The 18903-nt window shown below is 54.4% G+C and overlaps 1 protein-coding gene across 5 annotated transcripts; it reads right to left on the reverse strand.

Moving 5' to 3' along the window:
* Positions 1-1420: 1420 nt before the first annotated feature.
* Positions 1421-17781, reverse strand: GPR4 (G protein-coupled receptor 4). 5 transcript variants are annotated; one of them, XM_030297778.1, is made up of 2 exons: positions 14920-15396; positions 1421-3066 (listed from the first exon to the last, which is right to left on the reverse strand). In XM_030297778.1, exon 2 carries the CDS (start codon positions 2874-2876, stop codon positions 1788-1790), a length of 1089 nt encoding a protein of 362 aa, XP_030153638.1. In that variant the 5' UTR covers positions 2877-3066; positions 14920-15396; the 3' UTR covers positions 1421-1787. The 5 variants fall into 5 exon arrangements, 2 of the variants coding, with proteins under 2 accessions (XP_030153638.1, XP_030153640.1); XM_030297780.1 differs by lacking the exon at positions 14920-15396 and adding an exon at positions 10638-10685; XR_003965090.1 differs by lacking the exons at positions 1421-3066; positions 14920-15396 and adding exons at positions 3372-3854; positions 10638-10694.
* Positions 17782-18903: the final 1122 nt, after the last annotated feature.

Raw genomic sequence — 18903 nt, forward strand, 5'->3', positions numbered from 1 at the left:
TCTCCAGCGTGGTCATGGAAGGATGGCCATTCCTCGTGGCCCCCGAGGGCCGGGAGAGGGAGGGCGACACCATCCACCAAGGCAGGCCGCCTTGACCACCCTGGGGCCTGGGAACAGAAGCAGAGATGGAGAGGGGAGAGAGAGCCCAGGATAACCCCAACATTGACTCACCAGCTGTGTGACCCTGGCCTAGTCATTTGGCCTCTCCAGTGACCGCCCTGGAATAGGGCCTGGGATCATTCCCGGAGGTCCTTCTAGTTCAGGCCCCGTGGTCACCCTTTTCTCAGGATGGGCAAGGGGCTGGTGTTACACGATCCCACAAGGCCCTGCGCTCCTGCTTCCATCATTTGGAAGCCTTCCTTCAAAATAAATCCCAAAGCTGACCGCTGTTCCTTGCTCACCACGCCCCCCCCCCCCCCCCGTTAAGATGCCAGCCCAGCCTCTCCTGCCTGAAACTATGGCTGTCACCTATCACTGGCCTCCCATACCGGTTCCCACTCAGTAGCCAGCAGGAGCCTGTTCACACTCAAGTCAAATCCCATCCCTCCTCTGCTAAGAACCCTCCTGTGGCTCTCCTTTATTTCAGAGTAGAAGGCAAAATTCTCAGCAGGACCTACAAAGCCCCCCAAAGGTCGGCCCGTCCTCTGCCAGTCTCATCCATCGGCGACCATTCCCCTCACCCTGCAGGCCTCCTGCTCATCTACGCCACTGTTACTTGGCTTTGCATTCTCTGTTCCCTCCGCGTGCCGTCCGCTTCCCCACCGACAGCCACGCGGCTGACCCCCCACACCTGCACGTCTTAGCTCGAATGTCGCTTTCCGGTGAGCCCTCCCCTGACCTCCTGCTCTAGATCAGAGTTCTCCGTCCCCTCAGTCGGCTGTGTTTTTCCCCAGTACACTTACCAGTTCCAAACATTGTATTTATTTTTATTTACTTGTTTACCGTGAGCCCCATGAGGGTGGGGCCTGGGCTGATTTGGTCACCCTTGTGTTCCCAGCCCCAGCCAGCACAGGGCTGGGCAGAGAGTAGATATAAATAAATCTCTGTTGAACAAATGAATAAATACCCTTCTCTTGTCCTGAGCCCCTTCCCAAGCTTGCCCTGCTCGCCACTCCTCCAGCCAGTCTGCCCTGATTGCCCTTCCCTTAGGTTCTGAAAGTCTCCCTGGCCCTCAGTCCTGACTTGGAGAACCCGGTTTATCTAGAAACTCACACGTGTTCTTTGTGCCCTCACTCCCTTACGTGACCAGGGGCTTCCCAAGGGCAAAGATGTTCACTCTGCACTCAGTGAATTTCTTCTTCCGTCTCCTTCAGTCACAAAAATTCTACCTCCTTGTTGGAAATATCCTTTTTTCTCTTTTGGTCTTTACCTTCTGGAGACCAAACATTTGACTTCATTTACCTTGTCCCCTCCTCCAGGAGGGGTCCGATGTCCTTTGGGCTCCCTGTCTGAGCCCCACCCAGTCAGGATCATCACTGTCTGGGGGCAGGTCTGTCTCCCCCATGGGAGTGTGGGCGAGTGAAGGAGGGCCAGCGGTGTTCTTGGTCACCACTGTGTCACGAGTACCACCCAGCGCAGCGCTAGGCACAGATAAACTGAAGGAGGTCACGGTGGACGATGATGGACCAGTGACCCACCAACCTCACCGTTTTCCTATTTTCTTACACTCTTCCGAATGTTAACACAGCCTTATTTACATACAGTTTGCATACATCAGACCAGGAGGGAAGGGAATGTGGGCTAAGATTTGAGGAGCGGGGAGAGGGAGTTCTGCGCAAGTTGGAGGCTCACTGTGCTGGCGGCAGCATCTTTAGCTGAAGCTGGTCCGCCTGGGAGGGTGGAGCTGCCGCCCAGCCAGCTGCCATGGCCTTGGCCATGCTGTTCCTCTTGGAGGTGAGCGGGGTCTCCAGGGTGAGCGACGCGTTGGCCATCTCCTGCGGCTTGTCACTGGCCAGGAAGCGGAGGAGATTGTGCAGGGCCTTGGCCACGTCGCTGCGGGCCCCCTCGTTGACGAGGCAGTAGAGGATGGGGTCGGCCACGCAGTTGAGGCTGGTGAAGGCCAGTGAGCTGTGATACGCTGAGAAGACGCGCTCCTCGAAGCCACAGTCCCACGGGCGGCCCAGGTAGACGGCGCTGCGTGAGAGCAGGAGCACGTGGTAGGGCGCGAAGCAGACCAGCACGATGGCGATGAGGCTGAGGGCCAGCCGCTTGATCTTGGCCTTCTCCTGGCGCTCGGTGGACACGCTGCCCCGCACGGCCCGCAGGATGCCGCGGTAGGACAGCAGCATGAGCGCCCACGGGAAGAGGAAGCCCACAAAGACCCGGTAGAGGTTCATCCAGGCCACCCAGCCCTCCATGGGGAACTTCTCAAAGCAGAAGGTGTGGTTGTAGCGGTCACGGAAGAGCTCGTCGTGGAACAAGGGTGCCGAGTTGGCCCCCAGCTCCGTGGCCCAGACCACGGAGCTCACGGCCACGGCCGTCTTGACGCGGCGCAGGCGGGCAAACCGCAGCGGGTGGGCCACAGCCAGGTACCGGTCCACGGAGATGCAGCACAGGAAGGCGATGCTGATGTAGATGTTGGTGTAGAAGATGAACCCGAAGAGCTTGCAGGAGCCGGGGCCGTGGATCCAGTTGTCGTGGTGCAGGAAGTAGTCGACCCACAGCGGCAGCGTGCAGATGTACAGCAGGTCGGCGATGCTCAGGTTCATCAGGTACACGCCCAGCTCGTTGCGCTGCCGCACCTGGCGGTAGGCCGCCCACAGGGCCAGGCAGTTGGTGGGCAGGCCCACCCCGATGACGAAGATGTAGAGGGACGGCGGGAAGAGGTGGTCCACGCGCGAGTCCACGTGGCAGCCCTCCCACGTGCGGTTGCCCATCCTCGGCACTGGGGCTTTCGAGGCACTTCCCCTGGCCCACGGGGGCTGTGGGGCCACGGGGGGCGGGAGGCCATCGGGCCCCCTGAGCCCCCTCCTTGGGGGCTCAGGGGAACATGGCGGGAGGTAGTCCACGGGGAAGAGACGAGGGTGACCGTGACTTGTGGGCCAGCCTGGGCGGGGAAGGGTAGAGCTGGAGAGGGAAAAGTTGGAGGAAGGACAGAATCAGGACAGGAAGGAGGCTTGGGGGGGGGCGGGATTATAAAAGCTTTGTCTTGTCAAGGGGGTGTCTACAGACCCAGGCAGAGTGTAAATGAGAGAATACTGGGGTACGGGTGGTGATAAGAGGAAGATATTTGTATGGGGCGCCTGGGGGGCTCAGTCAGTTAAGCGTCCGACTTGGGCTCAGGTCATGATCTCAGTTTGTGAGTTCAAGCCCTGCGTGGGGCTCCGTGCTGGCAGCTCGGAGCCTGGAGCCTGCTTTGGATTCTGTGTATGTCTGTCTGTCTGTCTGTCTCTCTCTCTCTCTCTCTCTCTCAAAAATAAATAAACATTTAAAAAAATGTAAAAAAAGGGAGATATTTGGAGAGATCGGAGAAAGTAAGTGTGGCTGTGTGGAAATGGCGAAATATGCAAGATACTTTGAGACAGGACAGACCGCAGTCAGGGAGTGTTGAGAACGCCAGGCAAGGCCATTCAGGGTGCCGACGCTTCCCGGGACCCCAGTGTGAAATAAGGAAGTAAGCAAGGTAGCCAGCAAAGAGAAGAGTGTGGAAAAGCAGGAGCCCTCGGTCCGGGGAATGTGGGAAGGGTTAAGAAACAGGAAGGAGGTGAGTAAGGGCTATACAAAGGAAGGTTACAGATGGAGTGAGGAACTTGAGGGGGGCAGGGGAGGGACTCCTGGCTTGATCTTCGTGCGAGCCGAGCAGCAAGCTGGGGGGAGGTGGCCCACCTCACACAGCAAAGCTGACTTAACAGCGCCTGTAGGGAGAGAGGTCTGCAGTGAGGGGAGTCAGGGACACCCCCTTCTCCCCACACCCCTTGCCATAACCTCTGGGCTGTAAGAGGGTGGACGTCCTCCTGCAAGAGGGTGGCGATGCCCAATGGAGCCTCTTTCTAAGCAATGGATCTCTAAAAGTGCAGGTCTGGGGATCCAGATATATTTTCCCGGACAGATATTAAAATAAAGACCCAACTCAGATTTTCGAACTTCCTTCCAGGGAACTGTGTAAAATGCACCACTGTGGTATCATGCTTTGGGAAATGCTAACTCTGTCATTTCACAGACAGGGACGTGGGGCCCAGAAAGACTGGTCGCTCCCCCCAAGGATACACAGCAAGGCCATGCTGGCGGCTGGGACCCGTCTTCCGCTACGAACCCAGGGCACCCCAATGTTGACAGTGATAATAACGGATAATAACAGATAGTTTATTGAGGCCCACCCCACAGCAGACCCTGTCCTAAGCGCTTTTACGGGTATTAATTCATGACATTTTCAAGAACCCTACGAGGAAAATACGGCTATCCTTTGTATTTGACAAACTGAGGCACAGAGCCGTTCAGAGACCTGTCCAAGGTGCTGATGATGAATGAGACACAATCTCGGCTCTCACCCTTTTTCTCCAGCCTGTGATCCTGTTTCCACCCAAGAGTAACCGGACCTGGACAGAAAGGGGCCCTCGGCTGGATAGTGGGGGCTGGGAACCATGGCTGCTCTGGACCGGGGAAGGGGAAGGGACAGGGACAAGAGCTGCTGGATGTGATCACATTCGGACAGCAAGGGGAAGCCCTGGAAGCAGGGCCGGCAAACCTCCCTCAGGGACTGCTTCCCTCATTGCCTCTCCCCTGCCCTAACTTTCCTGAGTGCGAATCCTGGGCCTGTCTACCCCTTGGGGAGACCTGCAGACACAGGGCAAAGGACAGTCATGGACCACCCCCTGACCATTGTCAGCCCCAGAGGGAAGGAGAGTGAAGTCCTGAATCAGCGGCATCTTCAGAAGCCACTCTATCCAGAGCTTTGCACAGAGTTGGATTTTTTAAAAATTTTTTGACGTTTTATTTTACTTTTTGAGAGACAGAGTGTACGCAGGGGAAGGGCCGACAGAGAGGGAGACACAGAATCCAAGGCAGGCTTCAGGCTCTGAGCCGTCAGCACAGAGGCTGATGGGGGGCTCCAACTCCCGAACCGTGAGATTATGACCTGAGCTGAAGTCGAACGCTCCACCGACTGAGCCACCCAGGTGCCCCCAGAGTTAGTTTTTTAAGCTGTGAAAGCATCGTCATCATTTTATTATTATTATTATTATTATTATTATTATTAATCTTTTTAAACAAGATCTTAACGGAAACCCATCTAAGACAGTGAAAAGCTGCTCGGCGTGCCCAGTGAAATGAGGTGGGATGAGGGGAGCCACCTTTGAAGGGTCCCCAGGACGCACTTAGAAAACCACTGGTTGGGTCAATTGGACATATGGGGAAACTGAGGCCCAGACAGGGGAAGGGATGAGCCCAAAGTCATACATCGGGTTCTTGGGAACCTCCCAGATGCCTCAGCATCCTTCCATGGGAAAGTCCTCTTGGCCCTACCTCCACCATAAATCCTGAATCCATGTATCCTCTCGGAAACCCCTGCCACTGTCCGCCGTGTACTACCATCACTGCTTGCTCGGACCGTTGCAGTAGCTCCTCACTGCTTTCCAGGCTGCCATTGTGGCTTCCTTCAACTCGTTTCCCACAGGGCAGCCACAAAGGTCTTTTTAACATGGAAATCACTCCTCAGGTGACTTCTATGCTTGAAACCGCACCCCCCACCCCCAGTGCCTTCCCAGTGGCTTTAGGGTAAAATGCAAACGGCTTGCCCCAGGTGACAAGGCACTGCCGGACTTTCTCCCCCGCCTCTCCTCCCCCATCTCAGCAAGCTCAAGGCCCATGGCCTTCTTTTCAGCCTCAAAACCTTTGCTCTTTCTCAGATCTTCTTAGGAAGAAGCTCCCTCACCTCCTTCACTTCCACGGGGAGGCCCTCCCCACCCAGAATCCCACCACCCCCCCCCAACACCACCCCCACCCCGGGGCGCTCTCTTCACATCACCTAGTATCTTGTTCACATCTCCCTGCGGGTCTGAGGTGGACATTCCAGGAGGGCGGAGACCAGGTGTTGACTCCTGTATCCCAGCACCCAGGACAGGCCCAGCATATAGTAGACACTCAATAAATGACTGTGGCTTGAAGGAACAGGCATAGGTCAGCCCATCCCGTGATGCAAGAGAGGCAACACAACCCTCCTCCTCCCCCCTCCCCCACCCGCCCCCAACAAGTTCAAAGAAGTCCCTGCGGGGGGTCCCAGGGAAAGAGGTTGGAAGGGAAAAAGTGAAAAGGGCAGGATCTATCCGCTACATAATTGACTTTGAAAGGTCAGGGCTGAGTCCTGTTTAGTAAGCCCTACCCCCTGTGGGGTCCTCGGCAGCCAAGCGGCTGCCCCCACCCCAGACTCAGGCAGAGGTTTCTGGATCCTGTGGACAAAGGGGAGGGCTTGCTCCTGGCTGGAACAGCAATCCGGTCCCTTTGAATCTTCCCCACCCAGACCCAGTCCCTCAAAACACCCCCCCCCCTCTGCTCTCGGCCTCCCCTTCTCTCTGACCCTTGGTCTCCTCCTCTCTCCCCTTCTTTCTCTCCCTCTTCTTGTAACATTGAGAAAATGCCTTCTTTTTTCAGAGTTTCAGTTCTTCTGTATAAAGGTGGGGGCGGGGAGGGCAGAACTTTTATATTCGTCACATGGCAGACACGAAAATCCTTGGTAGAACATCATAACATCTACAAAATGTGCAGCATTTGAACAATTATTATTCCATGGGTGAGACAGAGGAACCACAGCTGGGAGTTCCCTCTGTCCCACCCACTCAAGACCCCCCTGGATTCAGCTGGGGTGGGTACACAGGCATGAGACTTCTTTCCGGAAGCCAGAGGAAATACACTTCTCATTGCTAATTTCCTCAAGGGGGAACCAGTTGAGCGCTCATCCCATCCTCCTCCCTTCCCTCCTCAACCCACCTGCTTCCTGGGGATTCTGAGCATGGGGGAGGGGCAATCAGCCCTCTCTTCTCCCCACCTGAGATCTGCCCACCATCAAACCCTCAAAAGCACAGGACCAGAAACTCTTAGAATTCCGCAGTGCAACTGGTCTATATGCCCCAACTGGGGGTGCAAGGCTATTTCTGGCCCCTTCCTGGTACACATGGGGAAACTGAGGCCCCGCGCAGCAAGTCTGCGTCCTATGATGTGTCAGAACTGGGCAGATCTCCTATCTTCTTAACCAAAGAGCTTCCCCTCCCCTGAATGTTTTCTCTCCTCACTCCCTGTGTTCCTGTAATTTTTCTCAAGTCGTTCTGGGGTTCTCAGCCCCCCTGGAGAATCCGCTAAAAGACACAAGGATTTTCTCAGCGCAAAAAAGCAAGTGACCACAGCGTCTTTTGTGCCCCTTCATCAACTGCCTCCCTTGCCCAGCCTCCTGGGGTCAAGACCCTGCTAGCCCCTCCCCCAGAAGGGCAAGGAGGAGAGATAAACCCAAGTGTGGAGAGATAGTGAGGGGGCAGGAAGGACTGGTCAGACCCCGGCCTCCACTTTATGCCTCAGCTGCTCAAACCAGATAAGTCCCTGGGCCCCACCAGCCACCCCTAAATCCAGCAACACTAAAGGACTGAGAGGGTTGAGGACACAAGGCTAAGATGGGATGCAGCCCTCACCCACCCACCCCCGCCACCCTCGGGGTTCACTCACCAGCCTTGTCCTAGAAGCCACCAGACTGCCCCCCTTCCCTCCTTTGCAGGCTCCGGCTTACCACCCCCTTGGCAGTCCCGGGGGACCGGCCAGCTCCGGTCTGCTCATTAGGGGACGAAATGTGATCACCGCGCCTCGCTCCCCACCTGGTGCCCTGGCGGCCAGGCGGAAACTGGGGGGCAGTCAGGCCACCGTGACCACCTCGCTGGGCCTCAGTTTCCCCACGCCTACCAAAGGGGTCCCCATCACCCCCCACCTCCCACACCGCCCCCAAGGGACGCCAGGGTCCTCCTGCCCTACCCCTCTGACAGTCTCCATTCCAGCGTTCTCAAATCCTCGGTATCTATTGTTAGTCTGGTTCATGGTTTACCATTCTATTATTATAACATTCTAGAGCTTTACCTTTCTTCCATTCTATTATTATTATCCTAGCGGCTTTCCATGCCCTTACCCTTTAAGTTTCCAATATTCTAGGAGTCTCACATTCCAAGATTCTAAAGTTCTATTGTTAGAACACTATGATTTTTTTAAACATTCTACGACTTTCATAATCTATTATTAAACTCTCAGTGATTATTATCTTTGCCCAGCAAACACACATACGTACTTCCCTTTTCTTTTTTACAGAAATGGGGGGACATACTCTATCTACAGTGAACCCCTTTTCTCTTCCCTTAGCTATTCTGCTTTTTAACATCCCAGCTGCCTGAAATTCTAAGATTGTGCAGAATTCTAAAATACTAGGGATTGATGGGAGGTTGGGGGGGGGAGTAAGTAGTCATCTCCCCATAGCCCCTAATATCTCACTACCTGGGGGGTGGGGGGGGGCTACTGGGAACCCAGGCTGCTCCCATACCCCTGCCCTGCCGGCCTTCCCCTCATCCCTCCCAGCTCGCTCACACCAGCTGAGTTATTATTTGTCTAGACACAAACCAAATTATAGGCCCTGCCCTGAGGGAGCAGTGGGCTTCATGGGGAGGGTCAGGAGAAGGCGGCAGGAATTAATCCCTGCACCGCCCCCCCCCCCATTTTCCTCCTCCTCTTCCCTCCTTCTCTCAAACTCCACCCCTTCCACCCAGACCATCTCTTGTCCCTTCTCCCCCCCACCACCACCACGGTTTTAGAAATATTTTCTCTTCTCTCCTTCTCAAACGCTCCCCTCAGGATTCCAGCTATTCATACTCACCCTGGCATTCTTCCCTCCTCACTGTGAACACCTCTTTTCCCAAATTAATCCGACTTACTGGCAGCAAAAGAAGCCGGCTCTCCGGATTCGGGCTTCAGCTGAACCGGAGTCCCAGCCCCCAGCCTGGCACTGACTCACTGTGGGGACTGCTGCTCTTGGGCCCTCAGTTTTCCCATCTGTAAAATGGGTGCTTGGCCTAGCCGCCTCGGTTAGCCCTTCAAGCTCTCTGCTTTGAACTCTGAAAGCTGCCAAGATTCCAACATCATTTTTTTTGAAAAAAAAAAATTTTTTTTAATGTCAATTTTTGAGAGAGACAGAGTGCAGGCGGGGGAGGGGCAGAGAGCGAGGGAGACCCAGAATCCGAAGCAGGCTCCGAGCTGTCGGCACAGAGCCCGACGACGCAGGGCTCGAAATCACGAGCCTTGAGATCATGACCTGAGCCGAAGTCGGACGCTTAGCCGACTGAGCCACCCAGGCGCCCCAACACTACTTTTTTTTTTGGATTGAAGGATTCATATATCCTGAGGACCTTTGATTTGAAGGTTGTGCAGCCCCAGTCCTCCTGATCCTTCTCACGTCCTGGGCCGTTCCATTGAAAGACTTCACACCCAAGGGTTCTTAATTATGATTCCCAGAGTTCAGGAGCTGCCCATTGTCTCTCTCATTTCCTCCCACTGGGATCCCCCAGAAAGGGAAACCTCCCCATCCTCACCCCAAACCTGAACTTGAGTTCATCTGCAGAGCCAGAGCTTGTGAGGAGCCCTCTTGGAGGGTTCAAGAGGAAGGGGGCTGGTGGTGGGCCCTGGGGTGGGGACCCTGGGGGTGGGGGGTGGCCCCTATCCTCTCTGTGCCTGCACACAAATCCCCCAGCGCACATCCTGCCCGAGTCCACAACACACATCTCACGGCCAACAATGGCTCACAGAAATTCCAGAGCTCTCCCTCAGCCTCGTCGGGGGTGGTGGGATGTCCAGGGCAAGCAGGGGGGAGGAGGGAGGGAGGTGGAGGCAGGAAGGAGTTAACGGTGACCTAGCCAAATCCTGGAAGGGAGGAAGTGGGGGAGGAAGTCCACCCCCCAGCCAGGAATTCCTGAAATTGGAGGGTGGGGTGGGTGCGACCTCAGGAGCAGTGGGGTGACTCTCTAAAGGGGGCTCTGGGGTCACGGTGCCATTCAGAGTCCACCAGCCCCAACTGGCAAGCCTGCTTCCCCCCTCTCCACTCCCAAGCAGCTCCTAGGCCCAGGGGAAACCTCTGGGATGCACCAGAATTCGGAATGAGGTGACGATGGGGTGACGGTGCCAGTAGAGGGTCTTTAAGATACACAGAGGAAGAGACAGAAATACGAGAGAGAGAGGGAGGGACAGGAAGGGAAAGGGCAAAGAGGTGCACAGAGGCCGGGAGAACCACGGAGTTGGAGGCAGAGAGCGCCGCTGAGCCTCAGAGGGACAGGGGCAAAGGGAGACAGGGAGAAGGGATACAGAGACGGAGAGACAGAGCCAGAGACCGACGGAGATCCGGCAGAGACACAGAGACATCCAGAGAGGCACAAGGAGAGGCACGCCGAGAGGGGGAGAGGACCGCAGGTGGGGACCCATCAGAGACGGGCGCCGAGAGGGGAGGCCGACCCAGAGACGCGGTCCGCGCGCGGACGGCGGGAACGCCAGCTCCAGAGAGGGGCGGGGACGGGCCGGCGCGGGAGACTGAGGCAGCCGACGCCGGGGCGCAGGGCCCCCGAGGGGCTCGCCGAGGAGCGGCCCCCGGCGGCCGGACGCCCGGCGGGAGCCGGAGAGGGACCGGCGCCTACCTGCGCGGAGCGGCTGGACGGGGCGGGCGGCGCCTCTCTCGGCTGCAGCTGCGTCTGGGCTCGCCCGCGGCGCAGGGACCCGGCGGCGACTCCTCCCGGCCCCGGGCCGCAGCCGCCGGCCGAAGCCCCGCCCCGCCCCGGCCGGCCCCGCCCCCATTAACCCCTCCCCGTCGCCGCCCCTTAACCCCTTTAAGCTTTCACCCCGCTAAAGGCAGGAAACCTCACCTGCTGCCCTAGCGCCCCCAACCCCCCCCCCCCCGAGTCCCCAGCCTGGAGGCCGGGCGCCCATCTCATTAACCCCGTGTGCTGACCCTCCCTCCAGCCCCATACCTCCGACTCGACCGACCCTTCAGACTTTGACCCTCGTTGAGCTGAGCTATTTCCTCCCCTCCCAGGCCCAGTCCTTAACTTTCTGGTCATTGCGTGCCTCCCTTCCCAAGGGACCGCACAAACGAGTGGGGCCAGGGCCACCCCTGGAAGGAGTGCTGCCTCTTGGCTAGCCAGACCTTAGGCTAATGACTCTGTGCCTCAGTTTCCGCTTCTGTCCAAGTGGTCCCTCGCATGGCCAGTGTCATGGGGAATGTCATTTCGTAGTGTTAACGCTTCCAAGTCTATAAAGCATGCCCCCCCTCCGCCCCGTCCTTCCGTTCCTCCCTGTTCCATTTACTTTTCCCCGTAGAAATTGTCCCATCACGCATTCAATGTACTTCATCCCCCCCCCCCGCTTTTTTTCATTATCTGTTTGCATCTGGTTTCTTTGCTGTTGCCCAGCAGATAGCCGGACACACGATAGGTGTGCAAGAGACCCGTTTTCAGCGAGTGCATACGGGAACGATCAATGCTTCAAAAGCATTTGCTGAGTTTTATTACGACCATCACGACCTTCAGAAATTGGTCGTGAGAATTCCGTCTTGGTCAAAGCACTTGGGACAGACCTGGCATGTAGCACGCAGAAACGACAGCTATTAGGTTCACAAATTCCTTTGTCTTTCATTCTTTTTTTCATGTGTTTGTTTTTAAAGTTTATTTATTTATTTAGAGACAGAGAGCACGGGGGCGGGGCAGAGAGAAAGAGGGAGAGAGAAAATCCCAAGCAGCCTCCTCCTCCTCGTTGCCAGCCCAGAGCCTGACACGGCTCAATCCCATGAACCCTGACATCATGACCTGAGCCAAAATCAAGAGTTGGATTCTTCACCGACCGAGCCACCCAGGCGCCCCATCTTTCTTTATTTTCAATAAAAATTAAAGTGCCCGGATCTTGGGACCCCTGGGTGGCTCAGTCGGTTAAGCGTCTGACTTTGGCTCAGGTCATGATCTCACAGTCCGTGAGTTCAAGCCCCACGTCGGGCTCTGTGCTGACAGCTCGGAGCCTGGAGCCTGTTTCAGATTCTGTGTCTCCCTCTCTCTCTCTCTGCCCCTCCCCTGCTCATGCTCTGTCCCTCTCTGTCTCAAAAATAAATAAATGTTTAAAATAAATAAATAAAAAATAATAATAAAATGCCCGGATCTTAAGGGAACAATACCATGAATTGTGACAAACAGATACACTCGTGTGACTAAGCACCCAAATCAAGACACAGAACATTTCCCGCACTCAAGAACATTGTTCTTTGCTCCTTTCCGTTTTTTTTTTTTTTTTTAAGGTAGCTATTCTTATAGTCATTTGCTGTGTGCCCTTGGACAAGTGACTTCCCCTCTCTGAGCCATATTACCTACTTCTTCTCAGGGCTCTTGAGGGACACAGAAAGCGAGTCGACCAAGCGCCCAAGCGACCTGCAACGCACAGAGGAATAGAGACATTTGCCTTTCTTCCTCCTTCAAGGACACAGTCGGGGAAAGCATCAAGGGAAGTATCACGAAGGCTGTAGCCCCTCCCGACAAAGAACCCGGGACGCGTCCTATCAGTTTCAAGACAAGCCCTGCAGACCCCTCTCGTCAGAACGAGCTTGGTCATTCCAAGCTCCTCCTAAGAAGAAATTCTAAGGGGCCACTGGCAGGTGAGGATCCCCTTGTCTCCTGGGCTCACCTGGTGGGAAACAACTAGCCATTCAGGTCTTAGGCGGGAGCATTTATGAAGGGACGTTTCAGGGGGGTGGGAACGGTGAAGAAACCCACGTAGGATGAGGCGGCAGCAGGGGACCAGCCACAGTGAGAATCAAGCCATGGCCACCCTTAGGGCAGGGAGCTGGGGTTTGGAGAGGAGGCCACAGAACTCGAGGCTCTAGGCAGAGGAACACAGAAGGGCAGGGATGCAGGGAGGGGCCCCCCAAATAAATACTCCCACCTCTCCCCTCCTGCATTCCTATTGCCTCCAATAGGCAGAACCCAACCAGAAGGCGGAGGGCGGAGGACCCCCGTGGATGGAGTGGACACAGGGCGGTCTCCCAAGGTCCAGGGCAGGAGGAGAAGGGCTCAGCGTCACTCTGGGGGGCAGGTGGAGAGAATCGCCCGGCACTTTTTCCATGCAGGTCTAAGACCCGGCACAAGGGGGCGACAGAGCACCGGGAGCACCAATGAAAAAGGCTGTTTCCAGAGCGTGGGCCACACAGAAAAGGAGGCTTTGATTTGAGAGCGGTAGGAAGCTGGCTTCTGAGACCTGGGGGTCTGGAGGGGTGATAGGATGGCTGAGCGGTACCGGCTGCGTAGGAGTTCTCCAAGTGGATGCATTCAGACTGGGTGTCAGGATGCAGAGGGAACCGCATGTACGGAGGCTCAGAGGCATGAAATGTCGCAGGGACGGGCAAACACTGGTGGTACAAATGGCCGGAGATAACAGATGGGGGCAGGAGAGGCTTCTGGCTGGAAGAGCAAAGAATAAGAAAGGGTTGGGGGGAAAAAAGGGGGGAGGGCGGCTGACATTCAATGACCGCTGACTAAATTCCAGGCACTGTGCTAAGCACTTGGCGTGAATACCTCATTTAATCCTAAACAACGGCAAACAAACACACCTACACGGAGATGCCATTTCACAGATGAAAACACTGAGGCATAGATGAGGAAGTTGAAACGCAGGAATTTTGGCAATTGGGTTCCAGTGCTTTAACCACTGGTTGGCTATTTATTTCTCAGGGTGGGAAATAGAGGTTGAGGTGTTTGAGCTTTGACCCCCTTTGTAGAAGAGACTTTCAACTCGCTCACACAGAGGACTCTCATATTCATCCAGCAAACGCTCCCTGAGCCCCTGCTGTTGTGCTGGGCAGCGCTGGGGACACAGCAGTGACCGCAACGGCCCTGGCCCTTCCCTTCCAGGACTGGCAGCCAGTGTGGGGGTGACAAATATCCCTTACAGTGACACTTCGGCAGGTGGGAGGGGGCTGCTGGAAGCCAGAGGGGCTTTGTCACAGTTTTGGGGGGAAATAGGAGGGAGGAGAAAACTATTAGAATTTCTACCTGAAACACTCCCCTCACTTGGTTCATTTCTTCCTCATCCTTCAGTGTTCCACACTGCTATCCCCTCCAGGAAACCCTCCTGGTGCTCCCTTGGTCTTCCTCTGCCCCCTCAGGGTCATCGTTGTCTGAGGATGGGTCTGCCCTCCCCAATAGACTATGAGTACCTTGAGGGCAGGGCTGGGGCTCTGTCCTTCACCACTGTGCCCAAGCATTGCCCAGCTTAGGGACTGACCTAGAATAAATATTCTCCTTGCATACATTTCGTTAGGGGCGCCTGGGTGGCTCAGTGGGTTAACTTCAGCTCAGGTCGTGATCTCATCGTTCGTGAGTTCGAGCCCCGCGTCGGGTTCTGTGCTGATGGCTCAGAGCCCGGAACCTGCTTCAGATTCTGTGTCTCCCTCGCTCTCTGCCCCTCCGCTGCTTGCATTCTCTCTGTCTCCCCCAAATAAATAAATACTTAAATTTTTTTTAATTTAAAAAGAAACTTGTGATTCCTGCCTACATGATAATCTATAATCTTTTGACCTTTTACAAGATCTACAAAAGTATACATAACCCTGTAAAAACTATTCATTCTCTGGACCATGTTTCCCAAGCAGCTGTCCTAACTTGGGCTCGAATAAAACTCTCTTTCTTAGTTTTAGGGATTCTTTTTATTTTTAAAGAAGTTTTTAAGTTTATTTATTTGTTTATTATTGAGAGAGAGAGAGAGACAGAGAGCACAGGACTGGGGAAAGGCAGAGGGAGAGAGAGACACAGAATCTGAAGCAGGCTCCAGGCTCCGAGCTGTCAGCACAGAGCCCGACGCGGGGCTCGAACTCACGGACCGTGAGATCATGACCCGAGCCGAAGTCGGACGCCTCACCGACTGAGCCACCCAGGCGTCCCTTACCTGTTCTTTTAATACTTGTATTCCTTGGGCAATGGGATGGCCATACATGTCATTAGGGCGGCTGGAGATCTTAAGACTCCCGTGTAGGTTTCCTTCCAAATAACCAGGTATGATCCCTCGATGAACATAAATCCAAGATTTGTCTGACCGCGTGCTTTCCGAAAGGGACCGATTAGATCTAATTGGGGCACTCCCCTAACGGGGGACCACTGTCCTGAGGCTGGATCATGGATGAAGCTCATGAGAACGTTGCGTGAATTAGAAAGGAGTTCCATATTTTCATCTTTTCTCCGTGTCTCTCATATGTCCTTACTCTCTCATATGTCCTTACCCATTGGCTGGTTGGTGTTCTCGAGCCTTGTCTCAGATGGAAACTACTTCTGGCTTAGATATAATGTTTCATGTGATATGAAATAGCTGCCCCTTCTTGGGGCGCCTGGGTGGCTCAGACACTTGAGCGTCCAACTTCAGCGCAGGCCATGATCTCACGGTTCGTGGGTTCAAGCCCCGCGTCGGGCTCTGTGCTGACAGCTCGGAGCCTGGAGCCGGCTTGGGATTCTGTGTCTCCTTCTCTCTCTGCCCCTCCCCTGCTTGCGCTGTCTCAAAAATGAATAAACACGAAAAAATCAACAAACAAACAAATAAATAAAATAGCTGCCCTTTCTTAACAAAGGTCAGGACCTCCTCCCTACCCATTAATACTGGATCTAGAGGCTTACCAAGGGTATGATTATTGGTCACCCCGTATATCAGCTCCAATCTCTGTGGCATTTCAGTCCGTTCACGGACACCCATTCCAGTCTAGAATGCCATGGAGAGGTGAAGGGAGGTCGACATCCCTTCTCAAGTGGCACAAAGGTGTGTCAAGAGCGGTCAAGGATGAGGGATGTGTCCCCCCCACTCTGAACCCCAAGAACCTTCGCCAACATTTCCTGATGGGATGCCATTCAGAAGCTGAGGGCGATTTGGGTACCTATGGACTCCTAGGTAGTTAATGGACTCTCCTCGTTTTGTAGGAATTAACCGCGGCATCTGCTTCCTCGATCCCAAAGGATCCCTTCTTGGACCGTCTCCTAACATACTGGCGTCGATTTGGATGTAAAAAAAAAAAAAAAAAAGCACCAGGGCCACCTGACTGCCTCAGTGGGTAGAGCCTGCGACTCTCGCCCCCCGGGGTTGCGAGTTTGAGCCCCATGTTGGGTTTAGAGCCAACTGGAGAAGGAAGGAAGGAAGGAAGGAAGGAAGGAAGGAAGGAAGGAAGGAAGGAAGGAAGGAAGGAAGGAAGGAAGGAAGGAGGCGCCTGGGTGGCTCAGTCGGTTAAGCGTCCGACTTCAGCTCAGGCCATGATCTCACAGTTCGTGAGTTTGAGCCCCACATCAGGCTCTGTGCTGACAGCTTGTGATTCTCTCTCTGCCCCTCTCCACATTCTCTCTCTATCTCTCTCAAAATAGATACAAAATGTATTAACAAATAATAAAAAAGGAAAGAGAAAAAGCAGGAAACCCAACCCCCAAAGGGCACATCTCTCTCTCTCTCTCTCTCTCTCTCTCTCTCTCTCTCTCTCGCCTGCTCTCACATCTCAAGAGTGTACTTTTTGCCTTTGATATACTTTCCCGCTGTGCCGCATGTCTGTCCTTGAATTCCTTCTCCTGGGGAGACCAAGAACCCTCGGCCACTCCTTTGGGTCTGGCTAGGGGACTCCGGGGTCTCCCCAGTTCCCCCCGCAACATCTTTCTGGCAACCACAAAGGGACAAGGTGACAGCAACCCTCCTCGTGGCTGAGTCCCCAGCTCTTGCTTCCTTGCCCTTCGTTGCTTAGTCACTGTTCTCCTTTGTTCCGCTCTCTCTTTTGATCTACAGGAAGAGGCCTAAAAAGGACACCTCGTGTGCTTCCTTCCCTTCTCTTCTTTTGTAACACTGTTGGCCTCCATATAAACTAGAGGATGGGAAAGTCTGCCCAGGAAAATGTCCCCACATCCCACATGGTCAGGCCTTTATGGCACTGTACCAAAACCCTGATCTGTCCACTTGCCTTTAGGGGGCCCGAGGACACCCCTCCTCACTCTCTACTCTTTTTTTAACGTTTCTTTTCTTTTCTTTTGTTTAATGTTTTTATTTTATTCTTGAGAGAGAGAGAGACAGACACAGTGAGAGCAAGGGAGGGGCAGAGAGAGAGGGAGACACGGAATCCGAAGCAGGCTCCAGGCTCCGAGCTGTCAGCACAGAGCCCGACGTGGGGCTCGAGCTCACGAACCGCGAGATCATGACCTGAGCCAAAGTCGGATGCTTAACCGAGTCACCCAGGCTAATCTGGTTTTTTGTTTGTTTGTTTGTTTGTTTGTTTAGTTGTCTTAGAACAATTTTATTTATGTTTTTTTAGAGACAGAGAGCATGAGTGGATGGGGGGGTGGGGGAGACAGAGAGGCACAGAGGATCCAAAGCAGGCTCCAGGCTCTGTGCTGACACAACTCACAAACCTGGTGTAGATCTTGAGAGCACTGGATGCATCTTGGTGGGCTCTGTGTTGTCTGTGCGGTTTTCTCCCTTGTTAGTTTCCGGGTTGCCGGCTAGGATCCCTGGAGCCAATTGTCTGATTAGTCTCCTGCTGGCCAGGGACTTTAAGGAATATTCCCAAGCAGCTGCCCGAACACCTTTAGTTTCAGGGAAGTTCCACCTTCTCCGGCCCGACATGGATTGCCTAGTTTCACTTTCTGTTGGTGGAAGGAAAAAGTGTGTCTGTTCATCAGCGGGAGCTGACGAGCTTCGGGGCCGGGAGCCCTCTTTGTCCTCGGTGCTTTTATCCACCTGCAGCCTTCCTGGAGGCGCCTCACCTCTGCTGCCCCCCACCTCCCTCTCCTCCTGTTTCTGCACCACCACGGCTCAGCTTGCGTCACAGGCTCACGCACCACCCTCCGTGCCACCGGCCATTGGCTCCTGCTTCTCCCCCCCCCCCCCGCCCCCAGGAGCAAAGAGCGCCCCTCCCTGGACTGCAACGGCCCACTTCAGATTTCGCCACAGGTGTCCCGGATAAAATCGAAAATTGGAGGGGCGCCTGGGTGGCGCAGTCGGTTAAGCGTCCGACTTCAGCCAGGTCACGATCTCGCGGTCGGTGAGGTCACGATCTCGCGGTCGGTGAGTTCGAGCCCCGCGTCGGGCTCTGGGCTGATGGCTCAGAGCCTGGAGCCTGCTTCCGATTCTGTGTCTGCCTCTCTCTCTGCCCCTTCCCCGTTCATGCTCTGTCTCTCTCTGTCCCAAAAATAAATAAAAAAACGTTGAAAAAAAAATTTAAAAAAAAAATAAAGAAAGAAAGAAAATTGGAGAACAAGTTGAGTGTCCCAGTGGTCCCAGCTGCAACCGATTCCGTATTTAAACTAGTTTAAGTGTGTTAAATTTAATTAAGGCAAACCTGTCTTTAGAGTTATCAGCATTAAATACAAAGACTCTCGGGGCCCCTGGGTGGCTCAGTCGGTTAGGCGTCTGACTTCGGCTCAGGGCATGATCTCACAGTTCGTGGGTTCGAGCCCCACGTCGGGCTATGCGCTGACAGCCTGGAGCCTGCTTCGGATTCTGTGTCTCCCTCTCCCTGCTCATGCTCTGTCTCTCTCTACTTCAAAAATAAGTTTAAAAATAATAAAATAAATACAGGCTTTCACTCTAGGGGCACCTGGCGGGCCCTGTCGGCAGAGCACGTGACTCTTGATCTCAAGGGTGTGGGTTCAAGCCCCATGTCAGATGTAGAGGTTATGTAAAATCTCTGGTTTTATTTATTTAAATTTATTTTTCTAAAGAAGAACTTCTTTGCACGAGCAAGTGGGGGAGGGCCAAAGAGAGAGGGAGAGAGAGAATCCCAAGGAGACCCTTCGTTGACAGAGTCCCACTCCAGGCTCCATCTCAAGAGTGTGAGATCATGACCTGAGCCAAAATCATGAGTCAGACACCCAACCGAGCCACCCAGGTGCCCTGAGATTACATAAAATCTTAAAA

The sequence above is a fragment of the Lynx canadensis genome, chromosome E2, assembly GCF_007474595.2.
Source record: "Lynx canadensis isolate LIC74 chromosome E2, mLynCan4.pri.v2, whole genome shotgun sequence".
NCBI classification, from domain to species: Eukaryota; Metazoa; Chordata; class Mammalia; order Carnivora; family Felidae; genus Lynx; species Lynx canadensis.